The 23,383-nt window shown below is 45.3% G+C and overlaps 1 protein-coding gene across 1 annotated transcript in view; it reads right to left on the bottom strand.

Annotated features, from left to right (window-relative positions):
- Positions 1-19,280, bottom strand: part of NKAIN4 (sodium/potassium transporting ATPase interacting 4) — a 55,043-nt gene extending 35,763 nt beyond the window's left edge. The window contains exon 1 of the mRNA XM_067307478.1: positions 19,111-19,280. Within this exon, the coding sequence (XP_067163579.1) occupies positions 19,111-19,164 (54 nt within the window). The 5' untranslated portion in view covers positions 19,165-19,280. The remainder of the gene's footprint in view (positions 1-19,110) is intronic.
- Positions 19,281-23,383: the final 4,103 nt, after the last annotated feature.

A 23,383-nucleotide genomic window follows, 5' to 3' on the forward strand; every position in this document is an offset into this window, starting at 1 on the left:
CACTAGAGGGGGGACTTTCTCCCACCAGTAGCATGAATTTCACTGTTGAGTCAAGTATATTAAAGATGTACCATTAACTCACCAGCCATTTCCCAGGGGAAATGTGCTACCGTTTATGAGGCCATCTAAACACTATAAAGTCTGTGAGGCAGAGCAGTGTTAGAGATGAGCAGGAATTTAATTTTCTAATAGAGAGATTTATTTCCCACCAACAGGGCATTATATTCTGTGATCTCTTCCCTCGCTCAGCCAGGAAAAGCTACCCAAAGTTTGCGTTTGTTCACATGTGGGGGGTGTGGGGAAAAAAGGAAACACCAAAATTAGCAAGGGGCTTGTCCAGACACCATAAAATTTTCCATTCAATAGCGCTGGTGCAATGCAATGCTGGAGAAGGTGGCTGGCTAGAGGGACCCTATACCCTCTGGACCTACTATCTTAAGCATTGTCTGCTTACTTAAAAAAGCCAGCTAACAACTTGGTCTTGGAGCCCTGACATTGAAGGGAGACAGCAAACACATTGATAGGACTTGTCACTGTTTGGGCCAGGACTGCCCAGACTGTCTTCTAGCGCTGCAGCTCTCTGGAGTCTCATGAATGAGGAAGCAGCTGTTTGGCAACAGCTCCCGGGTGCCTGGGAGCTCTCAAGTGCACTAGAAAGACTTAAAAATCATTAAGGGGTTGGATGGAAACTCAAAGAGTATATGAAGCCCATGTGATACCAGTTGGACTTCCCCCAAATTTAGACAAAATTGTTATCCTTGCTATTTTATAGGCACTTATTGCAAACTGCACCTTTATTTTGCTTCTGGTTACCCTGAGGTTGAATTCATGGCCTTAAATATTCTAGTAGCAATTTCCCAAAGAAGGAAGAAACTCTTGCTTCAGGCTCAGAAAGTCAAGCACGGTTCTTCCTCCATCCTGTCCATGCACAGTCCAAGAAAGACTCATTGTGTCAGTGTCACCAAGAACTTCCCCTACCTTTAGCTTTATGGGCAAAACTGTTCACGTTTGATGTCCCCTGCAAATCTAATTCATGGTTGGCATCTCCAGGACTTTCTCCTCATGAAGGCTCAGCTGTGACCTGTGAGTTAGAAAAATGCCTCTCTGAGAACACCTGAAGCTGTTTTTCTCACTCAGGGGAACACAGGCATGGGAGTTTCTTAGTGAACATACAGCATGTCAAGCAAAACCCCGCTTTCCACATAGGTCTGTGTGTCACAGAACTCCTGAAATCAGCAGGCTGCTTTCCAGCGCATGTGCATAAAAGGTCTTTCTGTCACTGGTCTTTTGTAGAAACTCCCTAGGGCCTTGGCTATGCTATTTGAAGCTCCCCCCTCTCCCCTTTGCTTGATGGCCCCGCTCCATGTGCTCCTCACCTCCCTGTCCCCATCCCCATCCCGGCTGAGTCAGTGGCTGCTCTCCCGCTGCCTTGTTCCTGCACATTTTAGTGGGAGCTCTAGCAGCTGATCCCTTTAATTAGGTCACGAATGGATCACGCGTAAAACACTTACGCAGGCCAGGAAGGAAAAACACATGCTAGCTCTGCAACTGGGGTAAAGCTAGGGAGGGGATGGACACCCAAGCTGAAATGACTCTTCAAAACTTTGTCCATAGGAAAGAGCAGAGCCCTGTTTCAGTTTCTGCTCAACAGCCGGGTCCTCCCCTCCCCGACACTGTCACTAAGCAGTAGTGTTGCTTTAATTTCCTCTTGCTCCTGCTGCAATGCCAGATTGCTTGGATATTCGTAAACAGAAGGAGTTTAATGAAAATTATAATTAGAGCCCTGCAGTGCTCTTGCAGGTCGCCTTTACACTGGGCTGCCTATTTACATTACAAATCAGGCTGGTGTCACTGCGGAGTCTACAGCAACAGAAGAGAATTCATTAAAAGGGAAGTGCAGGGTGGGTGAGAAATGGCAAAGGAAAAAAAATGATATTGTTATTATTAATAATCTAGGAAATTGGGATCTGCCATGGTCTTGCTGCAACTTTGCTCCTAGAAGAAAAGCCCATTTGTAATTATCTTGCAGCAGGAGGGAAGAGAGAGTGGCTGCTCAGAAATTTCGATTGGTAATTGCTGTACAAACGGACCCTTCACAGAGCATCTGTTTCTCATGAAAAGCAAAGAGGCAATGAAGACTTTATCTGTCCCACTCGGATACAGAAAAGTGCTCTTAGCACTTCTGCTTCTTCATACATAGCTGTGAAGTTGTGGGGGTCAGGGAAAGACAACATGTGAAGCCAAAGGGATGGATTCCCCATGATTTTATGGCTTTCCCTTCCCGCTTGCCAGGGGCTACATGTGACGCTTTTTGCTCCGTTGTGATACCATGAGCAGCAGCTCCTTAAGAAAGACAGAAGCTGCATTCAGTGAAGCACTTAAGCATCTGCTAACCTGAAGCACAATGTGCATCCAGCTGAAGTCAAGTGCTGAAGCGCTCTGTAAAATCTGGGCCTGAATGAGCGGGAGAGGAGAGCCAGGGAGGAACAACACGGATGCTGTCTGTGGCTGGGTATCGATTCGTCGACACCCAGCTTGGCTCAGCCACACAGACAACCCCAAAGGAGTGTTACCTCCAAATACTGATAAGTCTCCTGGGTTTGGCTCTGTTCCCACTGCTTCCACCAATGTGCTCCAGCTACCGCACGAGTGTTAACGTTCTATTTTCCCATCTCTATTATGGAAATAGGAATAATACCCTCACTTTGCACAGATGATAGTTGGAGACTTAGGTTATGTTTGTAAAAAGCTTCTTTAATATTTCATGCTAATGCATCAGCAGAAACCGTATCATCATTGTAATGGTGGGTTTTTTGGATCTCAGAGTGCCTACAGTGATAAAAAGATGTGGCATTTCAGGTTGGGGACCTTCCATTGCTGATCCCAGCACCAGCCCCTTCACCCTTCCATCCTCTGTCGTGTCGCAAAACAGAGAGGTAAACTCACCCTGCTTCCACGCCTGCATCCCCCACATTTCAGTCCTGCCATGGCTTGTAGATATACAGATATATCTAAATACAGATATACAGACTAAATGCTAGCAACGCCCAGCAAAGGACGCCAAGTGAATTCACCAGCCAGGCACCCCACTGCTGCTTGTTTCAGCTATTAATCTTACCTTGCCCTCCACATTTAGAGAAAGTAACTTTAGTCTAATAAACAGCTGGGAAGTCAGGACAGAGCAGATGAGCTAATACTGCAGAAGTGATCAGATTTATACATCAAAACAGACCCAAGAGACTTTCCCCTCTGCACATCACGGCAATATGCAGACAGTTTTCAGGAAAATTAGAAGCTGGAGGTATTTCAGCAGTTTGGATACAAATGGGCCAAGCAATTTGTTTGCATTTCATATAGGATATCATCAGCATAAAATGACCCAAAACTATGACGGTTGACTTTTAATCATGACTAGTAACAGTGTAGGAATTATCCTGTGCAAAAAAAATAACAACCTAAAATGAAAATGTGTTTATTTCAGTGAAAAAAGGACAAAAGAAAAATTTCCCTTGAAAATTTATAGTTAAAAAAGTAACCATTTTTCAGCTGAAAAATAAATATCAGTGAAGAAATACCGACAAACTTCCATGCCTGTCATCAAAGCATTAAATAAGAGAGAACTGGGGAGAAAATAGCATTTTGGACATGAAAGACATTTAACAATCCAGCTTTTGGTTCCAGTAAAATGCTTTTGACAGGAAGAGTTTTAAATTGGAACAAACAGGAAACAACTATTTTGTTACAAATAGGGACTGTCAGAGGCTTTCAGGCCATTGCAGGAATTTTCCAATAACCACACTCCCCACAAACAACTTCCCTTCTATAGAGTGGCTAGAAAATGAATCAATCACTATGGATTTTCATCTTCTGATTGCTTCACTGGAGGGAAATCAATTGTACTTGAATAATTAATTAATTACCTTAGTAATTACAGGTAACAAATCTAGATTCCATTGCCTCCCTCTAGACCTGTAAACTAGGGATTTTTTTAAGTTTTCCAGTCACGCTGGGAAGCAAAGCCAATTTTGTGTCCCTCCACGGACTGATCCTGACCAAGCTGCCACCCATTTGTCTGGAGTCGCTAATAATCTCAGCACAGCCCCAGCGCTGCGTCCCCAAAGCTCTTGGAGATGGGGGAACACTGACCGGCTCTTTGGCTTCTTCCTTCAGCTGTATCTTCCACTAGAGCATTACAGAAGGGAAAGTAGAGTTCCTGCTCTCTTTTTCTTAAGTCAATAAAAGCAAGAAAATGGAGACACATTAACTGCTCAAACAGATCAAACAAATAAATACCTAAGTACAGCTGAGATCGTGGTAAGTTTAGGCACACACCCGAGGCTGAACTTCAGCATCTCTGCTTCCCTGTTTGATTGAGCAGCTTGTGAAGTGCAATCTGCTCTGGGTCACCGTTAAAGGGTAGCAGCACATCTCTGCTTCAAACAAGATCCAGTGCTAGAAATAAGTGCTTTGGGGCTGAGAGTCCTGGGTTCAAAGCATGAGTATGAACCTTGATGGATGTCACTAAACTTGTATTTTTCTCATTCTCATCACTACCCAGAGGGGTTTTCCTGTAGAAATCAGCTATGGTGTGCTTGAGAAAGGGTGCTATGTAATGGAAGATCCTCATTAGGGATTTACCAGCAATATAGATTCATACCAAAAACGCTAAGATTTAACAAGTGCTCTGAATTGTATTTACTGCACTGGCCATATTACTTTTTGTGTAACGTTCACTTTGCTTTTGCATTTCAGTCCAAGTAGATGATGAAATGAGACCCATGACATTCACATTAATGCAGGTTAGGCTTTCCAACAGTGTAAATAAGGATTCAGAACCTTTTAAAAAGCGCTATTTTTAAAGGAAATCCTTTTGAGTGAGGGCTGGAATGGCGTTATTTTCCACATGACCAAGCATCAAAAGGAGAGCAGCAGCCCAGTCCATACTCTTATCACCCTCCCTGAGTCACCCACTGGATAGATTTGTCACAATGTGAAATAAGAGCAAGTCCTCAATTTATTATCATTTTCTACTTGTCCTCCTTAATGCAGTTCCTGCCAGGATGAGTTTGCTGTGGGAAAGTGGAATGAAACCAGGCCTTTCAGTTTGCTACTAAATAGGACTGGGGGGAGGCTGCCATGGGGGAGGGAAAATCTTCCTCATTATAAAGGGAAAATGTGCAACACAGAGTTTTCATCGGATGCTGCCCAGCCTTCCAATTAGGAAAGCTGAGACAAACAGTGGCGTTATTATATGTAACTGTTTATACAATGTCACTCAGCCATTGTTTATTTTATGAGCATAATTTATCTCTTCTGTTGTGCTACTCAATTTGTTTGGATTTCCAGTCCGGTCGAGTGTCTCTGTTTTATTGTATACATCTTTTGGCCTCCCACCAACCAACTCTCCAATTAAGTTTCCAAGAGTGTCTCACAATGGCCAGGCCCCTCCTGTGCTTCATTTTTCACATTACATTTGCGTTCCCTTCATTTCTGCGCTATTCTCCCAGATCGGCTCCTGTCCCTCCCCTGCTGACTCGCTGCTCCTCAATGACTCATGGTTTATTCAACAGCAAAGCTGAATTTCTCTTTTCCCTCTCTTTTTCTTTTCCTTTTAAATTAGAGGCTTGTCAATAGATGCCACTTTCGGCAGCTCTGGAGAATGAAGTTCTTTCATGACAAACCTGGACTGGATGACAGCAGTGCAAGAGTTTGGTGACCTTGCACGGACTGAACTCCTAACCACGGGGTGGTAGCTCAGAAGCAGTGCACTCATGAACTCTTGTATCTCCTCTAGCCATGAGAAGGGAACAAAGACTTGCCTTCTATTAACATGTGTTACAAAGCTTCATCCACACATTGCCCAGCGGCTCTGTCTCCCTGCTAACATTATCGTTCCCCTTGCTAGTGTGAGACGATTCTTCGGTCCCCAGAATGACTGCATCTTCAGCCTGTCCCTACACCAAACTTCTTGACCAGTTTTTCCAGGTCTTTTAATCTTCTTGCTTGCAGGTCCGTCTACAAGGATTAGCTCAAATAGAGAAGTGCTAATCCACATTATGGAAATCCTTGTGGCTTCATTAAGTTATTTCAGGGAAGTTTAATCTGGAAAAACACTGGGTTGAACTCCACTATTTTGAGTGATCACAGTACCCATGCATTGCCTTTTTCAATAGTGTAAATACACTGCAGGAGCAAAAGCAGCGTTATTCTCCTTAAGGTAGCAGGCTGTAGCAGTACTCTTTCTGATACAACCTAGCAAAATCCCATTGAATTCTCAGCCCTGGATTACAGTTGAACAAGGATTTTTCTGCTGCATTCCCATTCCCATTCAGTCTGCCAGGACTAGTTTTCCCAAGATTTCTACTAGAAAATCTCTGTAGTGTCTCACCTCCAAACACTGGGACTCCACCTGAAATGCTCTTTGTAAGTTAACATCCAAAACTGTGAGCAAGGAACTTTACCTGGCCATGGGAGCCACCACAAGGAAAAGATTTGGCAGATGTGAAACTTGGGATGCTTTTCATTCAAGGAAAGCATCCTTTGGATGTGTTCTGCAAAGGAGTTTATGCCCTCCACCTCCTGTCACTATGAGCTGCTTCAGAATTTCATTGTACTTTAAATGATTCACTCAAGTATCCATTCAGTCCCAGTTCATAGACTGCAGAGCCTTTATTACACAGCCATATATTTAGCACTGGAATAGTTCTCAGCAGTTGTAACAGCTCTGTCATCTAAGGAATAAAACAAAGAGCCATTATTCATCAGAAGGGAGACATAGTCTTTATTGTCTGAAGCCTTGGCAGAGTTTTTATATCACCCTATCTATCCTTTCAGGCTGTCACACAACTCTCAGTTTTAAGCCATTTCAGTGGCAGCCCTCGAAGTCTGAACGCTCCTTTAACTTCTCATGTCTAGCTTCCCAGCTAACGTTGTTTTAAACTGACAGCAGGACTGATCCTGAGCACAATAAAGATGGCCAGTTACTTAAGACCAGGACAGTTAACCTTTTCAGAAAAGCTTGAGGTAGATGTTAGTCTCTGGCTAGGTGAGTTAGGAATGAAAATCATGCAGGATTCCTTAAAAACAGAAGGAAATACAGTTATGAAGAAACAATGGATAAGCTTGTATTTTGTGTACTGATTATATCCAGAAGATCTGGGTTTGGGCTCTGGTTTGATGACAGAAATTTGTGCAGACTAGAGGTTCCAAGAATGCACCAAGCTATGCATTCAAGCTTTTCTTGACCTGGAGCACAGCAACCCTCTCAGGCAGTGTCATGGTTTCCTTCATGTATGTATGCTCAGAATGGAGTCAAAGGCATGCTCCAGATAGGTTCTCTGGATCTAAACACCTGGGGGATTAGTACCTTGAGATGTACTAAGCATGAACCAACCCACTGTCCTGCCTTGAAGCTGCCTGACTTCCTCTGCATCTCTAGGAAAAAGCACTTCCGTTTTCTGGGCCAGAACATGCACTTCTGTGGTGCAAACAAGCCAATTAAATGCAAATGAAGCAGCACCATTCACAAAACCAGCTATCACTTTTTCTCAAGCTTCTGAGAGCATTTGAGAATCTGTTTGTGTCAGCACAAACGCACGATAAAGAGCACGCAGAGAAGATACGTCTGAGAAGGTGCTCTGCGCGGGCCCTCACCAGCTGTCTGCACAGCAAGGCAGGCCCATCCTTCCTTTGAATGTTTCCTCACAGAATAATGAGATGGGAAACTTGAAGACCCAGAATCCTAAAAAGTGGCATACATTTGAAAAAGAATTTCCCTTTCACAGCTTTGTAATTTGTTTTAAGACTGGCAATCACATCTCCAAACCCCCATGCTCACTTTCCCCCACATGCTCAAAAAGCAGAGGGCACATAACAGACCAACTGTGAACTCCCGTCACACTTCTCCCAACACCCACTCTCCTCCCTGCTGAACAGCCAGAAATCCCCCAGGCTAATTAGCTAAACTGTATTCCGAACATATTTAGCATTTCTGAGTAATTAGGATAATCAGATTTCTCCCTTAATTCTGTTCATATACAACATAAGCAGGTGTATTGTCTTTCCCACAATGATATCACAAAAAGCGCGTTGTCTACTGGACTTACGGATGCCAGCCGCCTGTCAGAGCCTGTTCTTATCTCACACACGGAAATCTGCTGCTAACAGATTACTAGTAGCCATGGGAAATTAGGAACTGGGTTTGATTTAGGTAGGTAGCCAACAGTTCAGATATTCATTCAAGCTATCTAAATGTACAAAATCTTCAAACCTGGCCAGAGATTTGGTCTTTCTCTTCCCAGTCACCAGGGAAACACTGCAAGAGTAGTTCTTCCAAGGTACAGTTAAATAGAGGATGTCTGGTGCAGAACCTCAAAGGTGTTTTGGTTTCAGGGGAAGTGTGATAGTTCACTTGAGCTTGATGACTCATGTTTCAGATTGCTGTCATTCTTCACAAGGTTAATCAGCAAATATATCTAGACCTTGGTGCTCTCAGCCTGTTACCTGGTAAACAAATATATATGGTCTCTGCCTCTCCAAGGCCTTTAACCAAAGGTCAAAGCCAGTCAGGCCAGGCCAGTTCTATCTTGTCCTGCTGATGCAGGGGTTTTGGTTCAGGAGGAGTTTCTCTCCAGCCCAGCTTCACTTCGTAATTCCTTCTCAAGGGAGCAGGCAAATCTTCTAGGTGCCCATAATTACATTCTTCTTCTGGTCCTTGGAACGTTTGGACTTGGTGCTCCCACCACAGTGGGAATGTTTCCCTCTTAGTGGAGTATGAAGGGTCCAGCATCTCTGAAAGGGGGAAAGGGTACTCCCAAACACCATGGCATGGAGTTAGGCACTTCTGAGTATCTAGACTGTAAGCAATAAGAAAGGAAAGACCCTTGCACATACCTTCCACAAAAGGAAAAACATCTATCTGCTGAACTTCACAGAGGAGAAAAGTTTGCTTGTAGAGTTTAGAGTACATCCCAATATGCTCCCCATATGAAGAAACCATTACAGGACCATTGCCACCAGAAAACAAAACACAGGACAACACTCTTATCGTAGTACTGTAGAAATAATGTCCAAACCTAGTTAATAAGAACAGAACCAACCCGGATTTAGATTCCTACTGATCACCAGGTAGGTTAACCTTCTTAGCACTAAGACTGAGCTCTAGTTACTACAGAGATAGTTTTCAGGTAGAGCTGAAGACAGTGACAAACTATTAATTGCAGTGAGGCTGTTTATCCGTGATGGATGAACACACCATACAGAGCATTCTATGCACAGTTACACTCAATATTTTTTAAGTTCTGTGTGGGTAATAAAATACTCCATCCCCTTCTTTAGTGCCCTCTATCTCACCCTCCCTGTTCAGCTGAAATGGCACTTACAGATGAACTATCTATCTCCAGGGTATAAAATTTGGAAAAAATAATTCAGCACCAGTCATTTTAATGGGTCCAAGGCTGCTGTCAGGGTCACCACAGACAAAGGACAGGTCCCTGTTCCCCAGAGAGGAGTCACAGGAGGCATGTTCCCAAGTTTGTGTACTCACTACAATTGTGTATTCATCTAAGCACCAGGATTCATTTTTGTTAAGTGTAGTTAGCTCTTGAGGGGAATTTTAACCAAACTCTCCTCAGTAACGTTCGATTCTTGTTCTTTAATGTCTTTCATTAGGATGAGTGGCTGCCCAAGTGCTCAGTAATGAAGGAGAGCATCTTTCTTGTTCACTTGCCAATTTTGACCTATCTTCCTTAGGTCAGCGATGTCCCAAATCCCTCCAGAATGACATAATGATTGTGAATTAGCCTTGGGGAACTGTGCTGAGAAAAGTGATCATGTCACAGAGCAATAGCCTTCTAAACCTCAAAGACTGAGCTCATGGGCAGCTGATGGGGCTCTCAAGGCAACTGAGGAGCACAGAACAGTCCTGCGCCAATTCGCTCACATCAGGGGAGTCCACAGCTGCCTTTCCTGTGTCCTCTGAGAGCAGTGCAAAGGGGAATAAATCTATACGCGAGGATCTACCCTGAAGTGCAGAACAGGATATGAAGGCTGGATGACACACATTCAGCCCTCCCATCCTGTCGATGGTGCAGTGAGGATTGCCTGCTGCAGCAATGAGGTGGCAGCTTGTACTCCCACACTTCTGAAAACTGGAACATGGGGTGGATGTCTGTGTCCTTGCCCACTGGCACAGAAAAAGTGATGAATAACCTGTTATTCTAGAGTTTCTGGTGTTGGATGAAAGAATTGGAGAAGAAAAAATAGGGGAGAAAGGGGCTATTCTACTGGCCTGAGCATGATTGGAGAGCAGGTGGAAAGCTGCCTGCTGAGCTGGCCAGTCACTGAAAGGTGGCAAAGGAAGCTGGCACAACGACTCCTGACGTCTGCTTTCTCCAAACAGGTGACGGAGGCAAGCTGTCGCCTTGATTCCCACAGTATATTTTCATTAAGCCATGGCAGATGGCAGCGGAGGTCACCGTTTCCACACCATCATCCTCTCAGCCGAAAGGTGTCAGGGAATCTGACACCTCAATTACTAAAGCTCGATTCATCCAAACAATGTCCAGGAGGAAGGGGGAAGGGAGATCAGAAAAGCTGCTCTCCTAATTTCCATGAGTCTTCACCTTTCAGAGAAAATCTGGGACGTGAGCTTCTGTGGTAAACAACATATTTGTGTCTAACATCCCGACACAGAAGCAGCTGTGCTGCGAACAAGCCACTGACACCAGGAAAATGGCAATTAAATCCTTGTGGAAATGAGACCAAAAAGCATCCCTTGGAAAAGACAGTTGATGTAAGAGAGCTACAGCGAAGTCCAGGGAGGACCTACTGATCTCACCCCAGCTGAGAACTGCTGCTTGTTCCTCTTTGGTCTGTGAAACTCAGAACATGAAGTGAAATAAAACTTGTATTCCTCACCTTAAAGGGACTTTCAGAAGTGGACCCTGGGCACAGTTAATCCAGTGAGAAGCCAGAGAAACATCACCATCGACTTTTCTGTGTTTATCATGAAACACAGATGTGATACTGATGAGAAGCAGCATCTTTCTTGAAGTCCCATCTCGAAGATTTTTGTTAGATATTTCAATGATTTCATTTTTTCTAATTCCTATTATTAATCCCTACTTTCCTGCTATTATTTTAGTACAATTATTTCTCTACTCTTTACTACTGTTAATCTCTGCCTTCCTAATCCCTACTATTATATTTAGTAATAATACTGGCTATGAGAAGATGAAATAAGATTCTGACCCTCATCAAAGCTCAATGAACTAGCCAAGCAGAAGTCATTTATTATTATTTTGAAATCTCATGAACTTTAAGGTAATATTATGAGTCTGGAATGATTATGAAATATTCCAGATGATTGGCAGTTTTGCAGGGCATTATTTACTAAATTTTCTTCAACAACAAATATACAAAAAATGTTGGCCAACAGCAAATAATAGATTAACTCAGCCAGCCAATACACTGCAGGAACACCCAAACGTGCATTTTCTGTTTGAGGAGCAGAGGGTCTCTTAAACCCCAATAGTTAGGAGCAACAGCAGAGCTCCTGTCATGGCAATGATGTCACATATATTTGGAATATAAAAATTTCAGAGCACAAAACTCAAAAACAAATCTAACTTTTTTTTTAGTGAGACTTTTCAACTTTGTGATGGAAAGAATCTTGAAAACACTTCTGAAAAGTTAAAAATATTTGGGGTTTGGTGCAATGAAACCCCCATCATTTTCAGCAAACACTGCTGAATGCCAGAGTATTTTTATTTTTCGGCCAGAAATGTCCTTTTTTTCCCTCTCATATTCCAGAGGTGGGGAATGGAAGAAGAATGTGCTACTTCTGAGAAAAAAAAAAAGTGGAAATTTATACTTTGTTGAAAACTCTATTTTCTACCAAACTAAAATCCAGATACAACATATACAGTCAGGTGTACTCATCACATCTACTCCAGCACAGGAGGAGTGGAGACAAAGGGAACTTCACAGTCATAAGGACATTAAATCACAAATTAGCTCTCTTTTATAAGAAAGAAAGATCCAATTCTAGTGACCTCAAACCCAGTGATATGTTAATGGGAAAAGGGGATGCTACAGCTGGGGCACTTGGAGCTTGCTATATTAAATGCATTTTTTTAAGTGCTCAAAGAGCAATGGGCTATTCCAGAGTTTTCCTGGAGTAAAAGAGACCACAATCTGGCCTTTGTTATCTAGTTTATCCTCCAAGAATTCCTCCTTGAGGGCCCCTACAGCAGATTCTTGGAAAAGCTCCACCTTGCACCCTAGCCAGAACGATCTTAGTTTCCGTATATTATTAGCACACAATGGAGCAACGTCAGCCCCGCTCCGGGAACGTCCCGCGCTGCGCGGGGCGGGCTGGCAGGCGCAGCGCTCCCGGCCCCTCGGCCTTCCCTTAACCCCACGCCGGATTCGGCTCCGTGCCGGGGCAGAGGCTCGCTGCGGGGGGAACGACGGCTCCCTGCCCTCCTGCACGACCCTGGGGCTCACGCAGAGAAACAGCGGAGGCCAAGCGGCAGAGCGCGGCCCAGGCAGATGGGAAAGTGGTCAGCCAAGTATGCTGCATCAGCTGAAATAAAGAGCCGGGACTCAAAGAAGAGAGGACTTCGGTACCATCCTGCCCTCAGCTTTCACTAGGTTTTGGTGTGAAGAAAAAAAAATAAAAAATCAGTTGACCAAACCCAAAAATCTTTGTCCGTTTCTCGCAGTCAGCCCAATTCCACCCAGTTCCTTTATGCTGAACGTCCTGTTACTCCTAGGGCCTGTGAGAGCCAGTTCAGCAGGAAATGGTGGGAATCAAGGAAAAAGGAGAGCAGAACGGTGGCCAGGGCACAGCCTGGCCAGCTTCACCCTCTGTGCACAGAAGTTTCAGAGGCTTCTACATTTCTTGGAGATGGTAAAATAAAATCAGGCTACAGGACACTTCCCAGTGAGGTTCTAGATTTCGTTATAAATTTGATAAAATAAGCATCAGTATTATTTAGATTATCTAGGTTAAAATTCCGTTAGAAAAACTATCCTGCAAGGCAAATTTACGGGTCTGCACACTACAGTTTAAATGACACTGCAAGACTATCTCAGAAGAAAACTCCTGTCAGTCTTTTGCATGGCTTGCACTTCCAGCCCCTCTGGAACCGACCAGCAGATCGTGAAAGAATCAAACCACCCTGCTGCCAAAACATCTTAGGAAAAAGCAGTGCAAAGGGACTGATTTTTGTCTTGGTCTCGGCCAAATTTCCTTCCCAGTCTGAAAACACTAAATAGGTTTGGTGAGAGGACACAAAGAAACTAGATTCTTGGGAGTCATTTGCAATCTCTGCCACCATTATGGGAAACATGGATGTGGACTGCCTGGCAATGTGCCATCTACAGCGGGGCACATTTGAAAGACCCTGTGCTGTGCATATCCCCAAACCCTCTTCCCTTGTGCTGCTCGGGAGCTTTTGGGCTAAACCACTGTGCTACAGCGTTACTGACTCCAGCTGCTCAGAAGAAAAAAAAAAAAAAGAAAGAAAGATTTCCTCATGCAAAAACTCAACTTCTTGTAAGAAAAGCCCCACAACTCCAAAATTAAAAATGTTTGCTAGCACAGCAAACATTTGCCAGCACATTTTTGATTTTTTGCCAAAATATTCTGGCCAAAACTTTGGAGAAAAACTCAGAATTGTCTATGGAAAGCAGATACTTCTCATGAAAATATTCATTTAGTCAAATTCCCAGGTTTCTACTGAAAGTCAGTTTCAGCGGAAAATGCTGACGAGCTCTATTATTGGCACAGCTTTACTTTTCCTTTGTCTGGAACAGACACAGAAGACAGCATCTGTCAAACGTAGTCTTTAGGCTTATATTATTATTTAGACTGGAGCATTGTTCAAGGACTTCAGAAAAGGTTCAAGCCATCATTGCGCTAGGTGCTGTGCATATGCACGAAAGATAGTCCCTTCCCCAGAGGGATTATAATTTAAGCACAAAATCTGAAGAAGATAAACAGATGGGGAGAGCACAAGGTAACTGTGGAGCGGGTCTGATCAGCATGATGAACAGGGGGACACCGCGCTCATCCTTGCACCTGCTCTTCCTTTAACGCTCCGTGCTCAGCCACACCACAGCTGTGTGAGCTCAAAACTCCCTCAGGAGATGCATCAAACTGCCCCAGCTCCCGAGACAGCTGCAGAGGAGGGGTGAGACAGGCTCTGCCTCCCCGACGCTGCCTCCGGTTCAAAATGTCCCTGCGACAGAGAAGAGAAAGCTGTTTCCACAGCCCCCAAAGTGCAGAAGCCACAATCCTGCTTGCTCCTTACCTTGGGTAGGAAGATGCTCCGCTAACCTCCTTCTCGCAGGCCCATGTAGCAATGCTTGATTATGAGATCTAGCAGATAGCGGGCTAGGGAGCCTGCAGGGTATCAGACATTGTCCATACTCCAAGGAAAGCCGGAATTACAGCAAACAGGCACTCAGTTTGGAATTCCCCCAAAAATTTGAGCTTTGAAGATAGAGCTTCCAACATCCAGGCAGAAAGCCAGGGTCCATTTATGATTGCAAATGTTATCAATATGGGGGTGAATATCAGGACCTAAAATCAGCATTGGAGCCACATTATCTCTACAAGCTTAGGAGAGAAGGGGAGTGTGCTTATCGGATTGAGTGTATCTATTTTCACTCAGGCTTTTTTTGCCCGGATTCTGTCTTGCCCGCCAAGCTGTGCAATTCCAAATGCCTGTCTGCCATGTTCCCCTTCTGCCCGGACCCCCATCATGCTGTTTGTCACTTTATGTCTTGATCAGACTGACACAGCCACTTAGATACAGGAAAGAGTTGTTAGAGAAGGATCTGTGCTGGTTTCAAATAGTTTCCAGAACTGGTCACCCACTTCTGTAAGAGATTATAAAAGCATTGGCGAGAAGGGAATGAGGGAGAAAGCGAGCATGAGAAAATAAATAAATAAAGGTATATAGTTACTTTTGGTTAGTCTCAATATGCAGTCCCATCCCGGGGCGCCTTCTTCTGGGCTCATTTGAAGTATTAGTCACTTTTTCCATTAGAACCCCTTATTCTAAGGGGATTTATAATGTATTTGTAAAATTGTCTCCAGGCTTTGCTTGGCATCTGAGCTCTCAATCCATGGACAGAATGTAAAGAAACTACAGTTGCTTGATTTATTGGGACAGGGCACAGGGAGGGAGGGAATTTTTCCATGCTCGGCTCGGTGGAAATAAATTCACATGGCGCCTTCAGTGCACAATCACTTACTACTCTAGGAAATGCACCATTTGGGTGCAATCTCATGCTGCCAGAGAGGAAAGGAGCAAAGGAATGATTTTTAAAATATTTTCCCTATCTGAGACCCAGCCCCTATTTGTGGTTTCTCACCATGACCCACCCAGTCCACAGTCCTCTTTGGCCCTGCTGGTGCGACACTTTCTGTCATACCACAAAGGTTCTGAAATCTTGTCCTTGACAAACCTTTTTCAACCCTAATTTCTATAGGGTACATTTCTTAACCCTCCGCAGAGGCCCCCGGCAGAGTCCGGGTGTTGTTCTTCTACTGAGGAGGTCTATGCCCCATTTAAGTTTTAATAATGTTTCTTAGTATGCCAACTGCACCAAGGTAGATGGCTGGGAGGGGTGAGCGAGGGCTAGAAAACCCCTGTAGGTAACATTAGCACCTAAATGGCAGAGAGGTTTGGACAAAATCAGAACCGAGAGGTGACCATATCCATGGAAATTTTTCAACATTGTATGAAATTAAGAGGAAAGACCATCCACCCTAGCCTGACCAGCATAACGATGGGGTCGGAAATGCATTTTTTATTTCCCCTTTGCTGGTAGGTCCTGGACAGGAGGCTGTGGTAGTTATTTCACTACTCTTGTGATGCAAAAACTCCAGACTACAAACAGCTCTTCACCTTGCTGAAGGTCCTCCTCTGTGTAGTGGCTGAGACTAAGCTCATCTACACACAGGGTGGCCCTGATTTGGCAGTTCACCCAAACTATTCCACTGAAGAGAGGGACTGATTGGGAAGAACGGAAGGATTGGGGACAGTGATACACACCGTGATCAAAGGGATGGAGAGCCAGAATCTTCTCCTAGCCTCCCTTCCACAGCACTGATCAGCTAAATGACAAGATCCTAACTTGGACATTTCTCGGCAAATTATTTATTCAAACTACAGTCTTCCCTTCCCCCCTGTTTGATTAGCAAACCACTGGGGAGTCAGCCCTGATTTTCTTCAGGCAGACGTGTATGGCTCTCCTTGCCTATCTCTGCCACAAGCTCTCAGCCCGTGGGGGGCTGAAGACCTAGTTGGTATTCGTGTTGTGTAGCAGGTCATTGCATTCGCATGTTGTTCTGCGCTCCGACTGGATCACAAACTTTTTCTTTGGGAGCATATACAGCAATGATTAATATGTTTGTTTTCTGGCTTTTCTCCCGACAAACACTTAAACTGCAGTTTGCAAACACTCCCCCACACACTTGCTCAACTACTTGCACCTGATAATAAAACAATCTCCAAACACCAGTGCAACCTGAATTCTTCATTTTGTTTTTTTGGGGGGGTTCTTTTGTTTTTCCATTCATCATATATAAAAAGCCCCAGTGAAGCCTAGACAGAAAGACATCAGAATACATAGTTTCCAGTAAAGAAACAAAGTGTGCTGCAAAACTGGAGCTGGAAGTCCCACAGCTGAAATCCTCTCCCCATTTGAGTCAGAGGCAAAACATTCATTGACCATAGAGGAGCTGGGATTTCACCCCTGGAACTTCAGCAGTGGGAGACATGATGCTTGGCAACATATAGGGAAGAATATGAAGAGTTCAAAGTATCAAATGAAGAAGAGCAGAGACACAAGAAGAACAAAGGAAGTTCACGTCATCATAATTTATTGATGATCCTGGCCTGATCGCTTCAATGTTTTGTATTAACAGAACCCATGATGAACAGCAGCTAGTTCTGCAAGGTCACTTGGCTGTACTGATGTGTAAACGATGTGACCATTTAAAGACAAGGTTTGCAAAAAAAAAAAAAAAAAAAAAAAATCAGGCTTGATCTCGCACTCACCCAGGCACTCGCTGGGAACCAGCCAGGATCCCCTGACCTCACCCCCCTTGGAGCAGAGCTCCAGGAATTCCCTGCCCATAGTTTGCATTTTTCCATCTCTACCAATTCACCCAGCAAGTGCCATGGGAAATCGCTAGGGCTGAAGCATCCAAACTTGCCTAAGAATGAGCCAAACTGATTCTTTTCTTCAAGGAGGAGGGTCTTAAGGAAAATAAAATGCTGGGGGTTCTTTGTCCCTGTATCCTGGATACGAGAAAACTCCCACGCTTGTCAGAAATAAGAAATAAGAGCAGCACCAGCAGCTCGTGTTTTTTTTTTTTCTTATTCTCCTTTGTGTGTGTGTGTGTGTGTGTGTGTGCGCGTGTGAGAGAGAGAGCGAGCAAGCAAGAGCGTGCTTTAAAGCAGGATGACATACTGACGGGTTTAAGAGATGGTGAGTGTTCAGATACCAGTTTCAAATGTAATGCAGGGTACAGCTTCTTTCTTCCTTGATCACGGGTAAAAAAATCAAAGAAATAATCCAGCAGACTAAATATACTCCCCAGCCATTCAACTCACTCATAAATATGCCTGCTGATATGCTTCGTGCAAAAAAAACCCAAAAAAACAAACTTCTATTCCCTATTTTGTTTAACTACAAGTCAAATCTTCCATCCACCTCTTCCGATTGCGCTAGTCACAGCTAACAGGATTGCGTTCCCACCCTATTCCCCTTCAGTTTTAGGCTGATGGTTTACATTTAAAAACTAGCCGATTCCAGTTTCTTCTAATGAGGGGTTCTCTTCCACCTTCAGGGAAGTGCCCACTCACTGCCTCTTCACAGAAAATAAACTACTGTGACAGTAAACAACTCCAAAACAGAGAGTTTTAACTAGATCACCCCTTGGCACTAGCTTACTATTCAACAGAACTTAGAAGAAAGCCGCTCCTTCCCTCCCCATTGATAATAGCCCAGAATAAAGCCAATTTAGATAAACTAAATGAAATTAAATTTATACATGCTGTCGTTTCCTTTTTAAGGTTGGAGAAACCCTGGAGCCTATTAGCTACTGACAAGAAGAGGACCCTCCAGATCCGAGCTAGATGCACAGACCCTCATAAAACAACCAGACCTTTGTTTATCACTGCTCTGCACTGACATGTATGCAGATGTCATGAGGACTAGGAATCTGTCCCCACAAGGGATGACACTTTCTGAACACCACTAAGTTTATATATAAATATATATATATATATATATACACACACACACACACACAAAATAAAAGCACTTCACCATGAGAACGTTTTAAACAGTTACTTCCAAATCTGCACAGACCCCTTCAGTGCAAACAAGCGGGGTGGGATACAGACGCCTTAAATGAGTCCTTTCTTGCAGCCTTGCATAAAAGAAGCTGAAGGTTTCGATATGCTTCAGCACGTATGAACTTTGGTTTGGTTTTGAGTATCGTCACCAAGCTTTCCGGGACTCCTTTGACGGACTGATTTTTCTAGTTTTATTTTAGAAAAATCACAGACTTACAAGTTAAGGACTTTTTTACGTATCCCCGAGTTTTAAGAAGATCAGTAAATGCCTCCATGTAGCAAAGCTGGGAAGCCGGAGTTCCTAGCAGTGCAGGCTGACATCCAGCCCACCTTCCCCTTTGGAGAGCCGGCGCCAAGCTGGAAGTTCAGCCGGGACCGGAGTGTTCAGCGGCCCCGGCGACACCGCCGCCCGGCGCCGGGACCGGGACCGGGACTGGCCGCCCCCGCCGGGAGGGCAGCGGGCCCGGCGGTGCGGGGCGCTTTTTTTTCCCAGCCGGATGCTTCCGGCCCGTCCCGGGGAGCCGAAATCCCCCGCTCCCCTCGTCCCCCGGAGCCGAGCCCACCCCGCTCAGCCCAAGCACCGTCGCCGCAGCCGGCCGCTGCCCCGGGGACCCCCCGCGCCCGCCTCCGCCGGGGCTCCGGGTCCGCCGCCAAGTTTTCTCCGGCGGCGGCGGCCGCGGCGGGGCTGCGGGGTCGCGGCTGCCGCCGGGGCAGCGCCGCCACTTACCAGCTGCAAAGTGCAGAGGAAGATCAAGGTGCAGCGCCCGGTGCAGCATGCCATGGTCCCCGAGCGCGGCGGGGCCGCGCTGCCCCGCGGCCGAGAGCGGGGCAGCGGGGGAGCCCGGCTCGCTGCGGCCCCGCCGCCGCCGCCCTGCGGCTCTCCGGCCCCGCGCCCGCAGCTGCCGCTCGCCGCCGGCAGGGAGGGAGGGAGCAAGCGAGGGGGGGAGGTCGCGGCGGCTGCCGGAGCCCCTCCGGGAGCCGGGGGGGCGGCGGGGAGGAGGCAGTGGGGCCACAGCTTAAAAGGGCAATGCTCTGCCGGCGGCTCCGATCGCCAAGCCTGGCGGGGGTGGGTGGGGGGGTCTTGCTGCTGGCTCGGGGCTGCCCCGCTGCCCGCCCCCGGGAGCCCTCCCAGGCCCGGTGCGATGCTCCCGCTCCCGCTCCCGCTGCGAAGGGGAGCCCCGCCGGCGAGAGCCCTCCTCCCCGAGAGGCTGGGCCGGGCGAAACACGCACAGCCGGCGGCAGCTCCTTCTCCCCCTGCGAGCGCTCGCGGGGCAGCCCCGGATTCTTCCGAGTGTCGTCTTGAGGTGACACTTTTCCCCAGACGGCGCTGAGCTCTGCTGCTAGCCGGGGGTGCCTGGTGTGTGCCAACCAGGCGGGCTACAGCCTATAGGGCATCCTGGCGGGGAAGGGAATCAGGACCTTCTCTCCCCCGCACACCTACTCCCATCAGCTTCCTCCCCATGCAGCTGTTGGCGTCTTCACCCTAAAATCATTAGCCCCAGAATTAGCCTGAAATGCAATGCTTCTTCCCGTAAACTTTGTCAGCTAGAATGTGCATGGAAGACACACTCCGAAAGGGGGATAATACAAGGAATTCATTAAAATGCATGTTTGTGGGTATTTTAATGTATATACCCAGGTTTGTGTATAAATCACACCTGTGTAATAGCAGAAGGATGTAGGGGAGTGTGTCTCTTTTTCCTTAGAGAGCTTCTGCCAGAAGACCATCAAAGCACCAATCACCATATTCTGCTGTATCTATAGCAAAGCAAGTCAGTCTGCTTAAATTGCAAATGGTAGAGCAAATCAATGAGCACACACTCCCTCCATGAAAGCACAGTCCTGTGCATAGGAAAATGTAATCCCCCTCCTTCACATCCCTGAGTCCAAGAAGGAAGAGTGGGGTCCAGAAAGCGAGGATCACGTCACTCCTTCCTGCCACATGCATTTTTGGTCAGGCCCAAGGAGTAGGTCACACACACATTGTGACTGGGACAAACTTGTTGCTAAGCTCCAGCACAACAGGATAAGCTTTAGAAAAGACCTCTTTGGTCACAACGTAGCGACTTTGAAATTTCCAGTGAATTCAAAGGCTGTATGACAAAGTTTGCTCTGTTACTCTTAGATTGTTCTTTTTTCTCTTGGAGCAAGTCAGGGTTTTGTTCTTCCCTCCAAAGCAGGGTGTGACTTTGGTACCTTGAATGATCAATTCCTTTAAATAGGAGTGCAACACTGCTCATCACAGTGGTACTGAAATGAGATGGTACCTGAAATGATAGAGGATCTATCATTTTACTCTAGGAAAGCATTGATGGATTGTACTCTAAGGAAGTAGGATTCCTCCTAAAGTACTATGAATCTTAAAAACCTCATATTAACATTACTGTTATTCAAATCAGCCATAAGGAGAAAAAGAACAAACAAACAAACTCTGAATACCTAAGATTAGGAGACAAACTCTAAAATGATCATAAATCCCTCTGGTTTTAAATGGTAAAACATATTGATTATCTGACCTGTGCACTGAGCATAACCAGTGCAGCAATTAATGCAGTCAGATACAATGAAATACATTTTATTATAGGTGAAAGGAATACACCCAGAGAAGAAAACAATTTACTTCACCAGAAAGCTGGGGATTGAAGCAGCTTTGGCAGCGTTTGTACTCACAGGAAGATGGATTTTGGATGGTGGAGGCGATAGGAACAAAGACCAGTTTATTTTTTAATGAATGCAGATGAAACATTCCCTGTTAACCGAATAGAGAAGTCTCACTCTGCACTGTAGGGTCAGGCAACCTGACATCAGAATTAAAACAGTAGCTCAAGACTGCCAAGAGCAGGCTGGGATTAGGCTGGTTTGTGTTACATGCTCTAGAAACTGCTGAGAAAAGCATGGAAAAGGTTGGACTGCAGCTGTGCGGGTTAGTACCTGGCCTTTGTATCGTTTGTTAAGGTTTCCCGCATCTCTTGTACTGACTCCTGCTTCTAAAAACCTCCCATAAGCATAGTTATTTTCCAACTCAGTTGTAATACAAAGGAGACATGAGAAACAGCGAAAGATGCTGCTACCGACACAAGCAGGATTCCCCCCCCCCTTTTTATCTTGATAAACAGAGATGGGAGTAGAAGACAACTATATGTTTGTTGGGACTCCTTTTGCATCTGAAAAACACATTGAATCTTCTTAGTCTATTAAGAAGGGTGAAACTGCAATGTAACTGTATCTCAAATGGAGAGGCCTAAAACCTGATCTTGTAGTCTTTATTCATATGATTTCTCATCTGCACTGGTATAGCAGGAGGCCTTGCCTCAGTGGATATCTGCCTTTAAGCACCCAAGTAGCCTCACTGATTTTAGTAGGGCTGCTTGCATGTTGAAAGTTGGACATTTACTTCAGTACTGTGGTCTTCAGCCCCTTTTGATCACGGACACCAGTGGAGGTGCACTAAATTTGAGTCTTCTGACAAGAAGTTTGCTTTTTTGGCTACTTTTTGCAGGCCAATTAAAAAATCTCCTGCAGACTTCCAGAAAATCCTTCATTTCAGAATGGTAAAATATTAACTTAGCAGAACTGGGACTCAAGTGAATAAAACATGTAGAGCTTCACCCGTAATTAGGTTTAATTAGTAGACAGATTAGTAAGGGACCACTGGATAGTAAGTCCATTGGCTGCCAAAACACCGTACCGTCACTGATGTGCAGTATATCACCAGTGATGTACCACGTACTGCTTTAAAGTGGCACTTGGCTTGTCATAGCACTGGGAGTCACTGTCATCAGTGGTGGCACTGGCACAGCAGCTGCCACTAACAGCATCTGCTAAAAATTGTGTGAAGCCCTGACCCAGTCCGAATTCCTGCAGGAATGCCACAGGGCTATGTAACTACCCTGTGAGTTTAACTCATAAAAACAACTACAACTGTAAACTTGCCAAGAAGAAAACTAAAACTAAACTGAACCAAACTAAACTAAACTAAAACTACTCAGTATGCTGAACTTTTGACTTCACAGAGTATAACCTCACCCTCAGCTTTTACGTCTCTTTGAGAGTCCAGTGTAGATGACAGTAAGATTTTCTCATGATTAAGGGGTTTTGGATGGGGTACGAAGGATTCTCAGCAGGGATATTGATCTCTGCTGCATGTACATGGAGCAAGGGAATTGCAGGCAGTCCCATGCCTTCCTGTCAAACAGCAATCAGGAGGAGACCAAGACAAGGGAATCAGTCAAGGAGTTCCTTGTCGCAGTCCTATTCAAATGCTGTGCCCCGGGTATGACCTTCTAGTTTCTTCTTGTTCCCTCAAGTTGTCGAGGGTGCCTCTTAACTTTGAGACCCTGATGCACATGCTGGTCACATCCTGATTTCATGGGGAGATGAAATCCACTTGGGAATCATCAGGTTTGAATGGTGCTCCAGAGAATGAATGACCCTGCTCTCAGCCAGTGCCTTGAATCTGGGACTCCCTTCCGTCCCTTCAGAGAGGGAAATTCCTTATGCCAAGGGGGTTGCATGGATCCAGCTGTACTACTAGGGGAAAATCAGCTGAGGCAATGGGACCCAGTTACCACTTGTTCTATTTACTAGGACCCTTTCTGACTGAGTGCATTCAGATTATTTCAGAAAGTCACAGATTTACTTCAGAAGTCTCAAGAAACAAAGTTAGCATGCTTGAATCAAAGCTGCAGAGTCTTACCACAGCTTGTTATCCCCCATATCCACAGCCTCCTTGGTCTGACAGAACAAGATGAGCAACAGAGGCTACAAGTATTAGCCTGGGACATGTCTCTCCACAGCCCAAACCCTGTAACTGATGCAGCTGCTGAAAACTATATATGGTCTTATATCCCATAATACATGCGGGGCGCATTATTCCACTCAGTGCATTTACATTCACCTCTTCTCCATTTTAAAACCCTCATTAGGGTTACAGTGACTTTAAAGATGTCTGATCAAACACAGTGGTGTCAGAATACTCCAACCTTATCAGCGCCTTACCC

This window comes from Apteryx mantelli, chromosome 18 (genome assembly GCF_036417845.1).
Source record: "Apteryx mantelli isolate bAptMan1 chromosome 18, bAptMan1.hap1, whole genome shotgun sequence".
NCBI lineage: Eukaryota > Metazoa > Chordata > Aves > Apterygiformes > Apterygidae > Apteryx > Apteryx mantelli.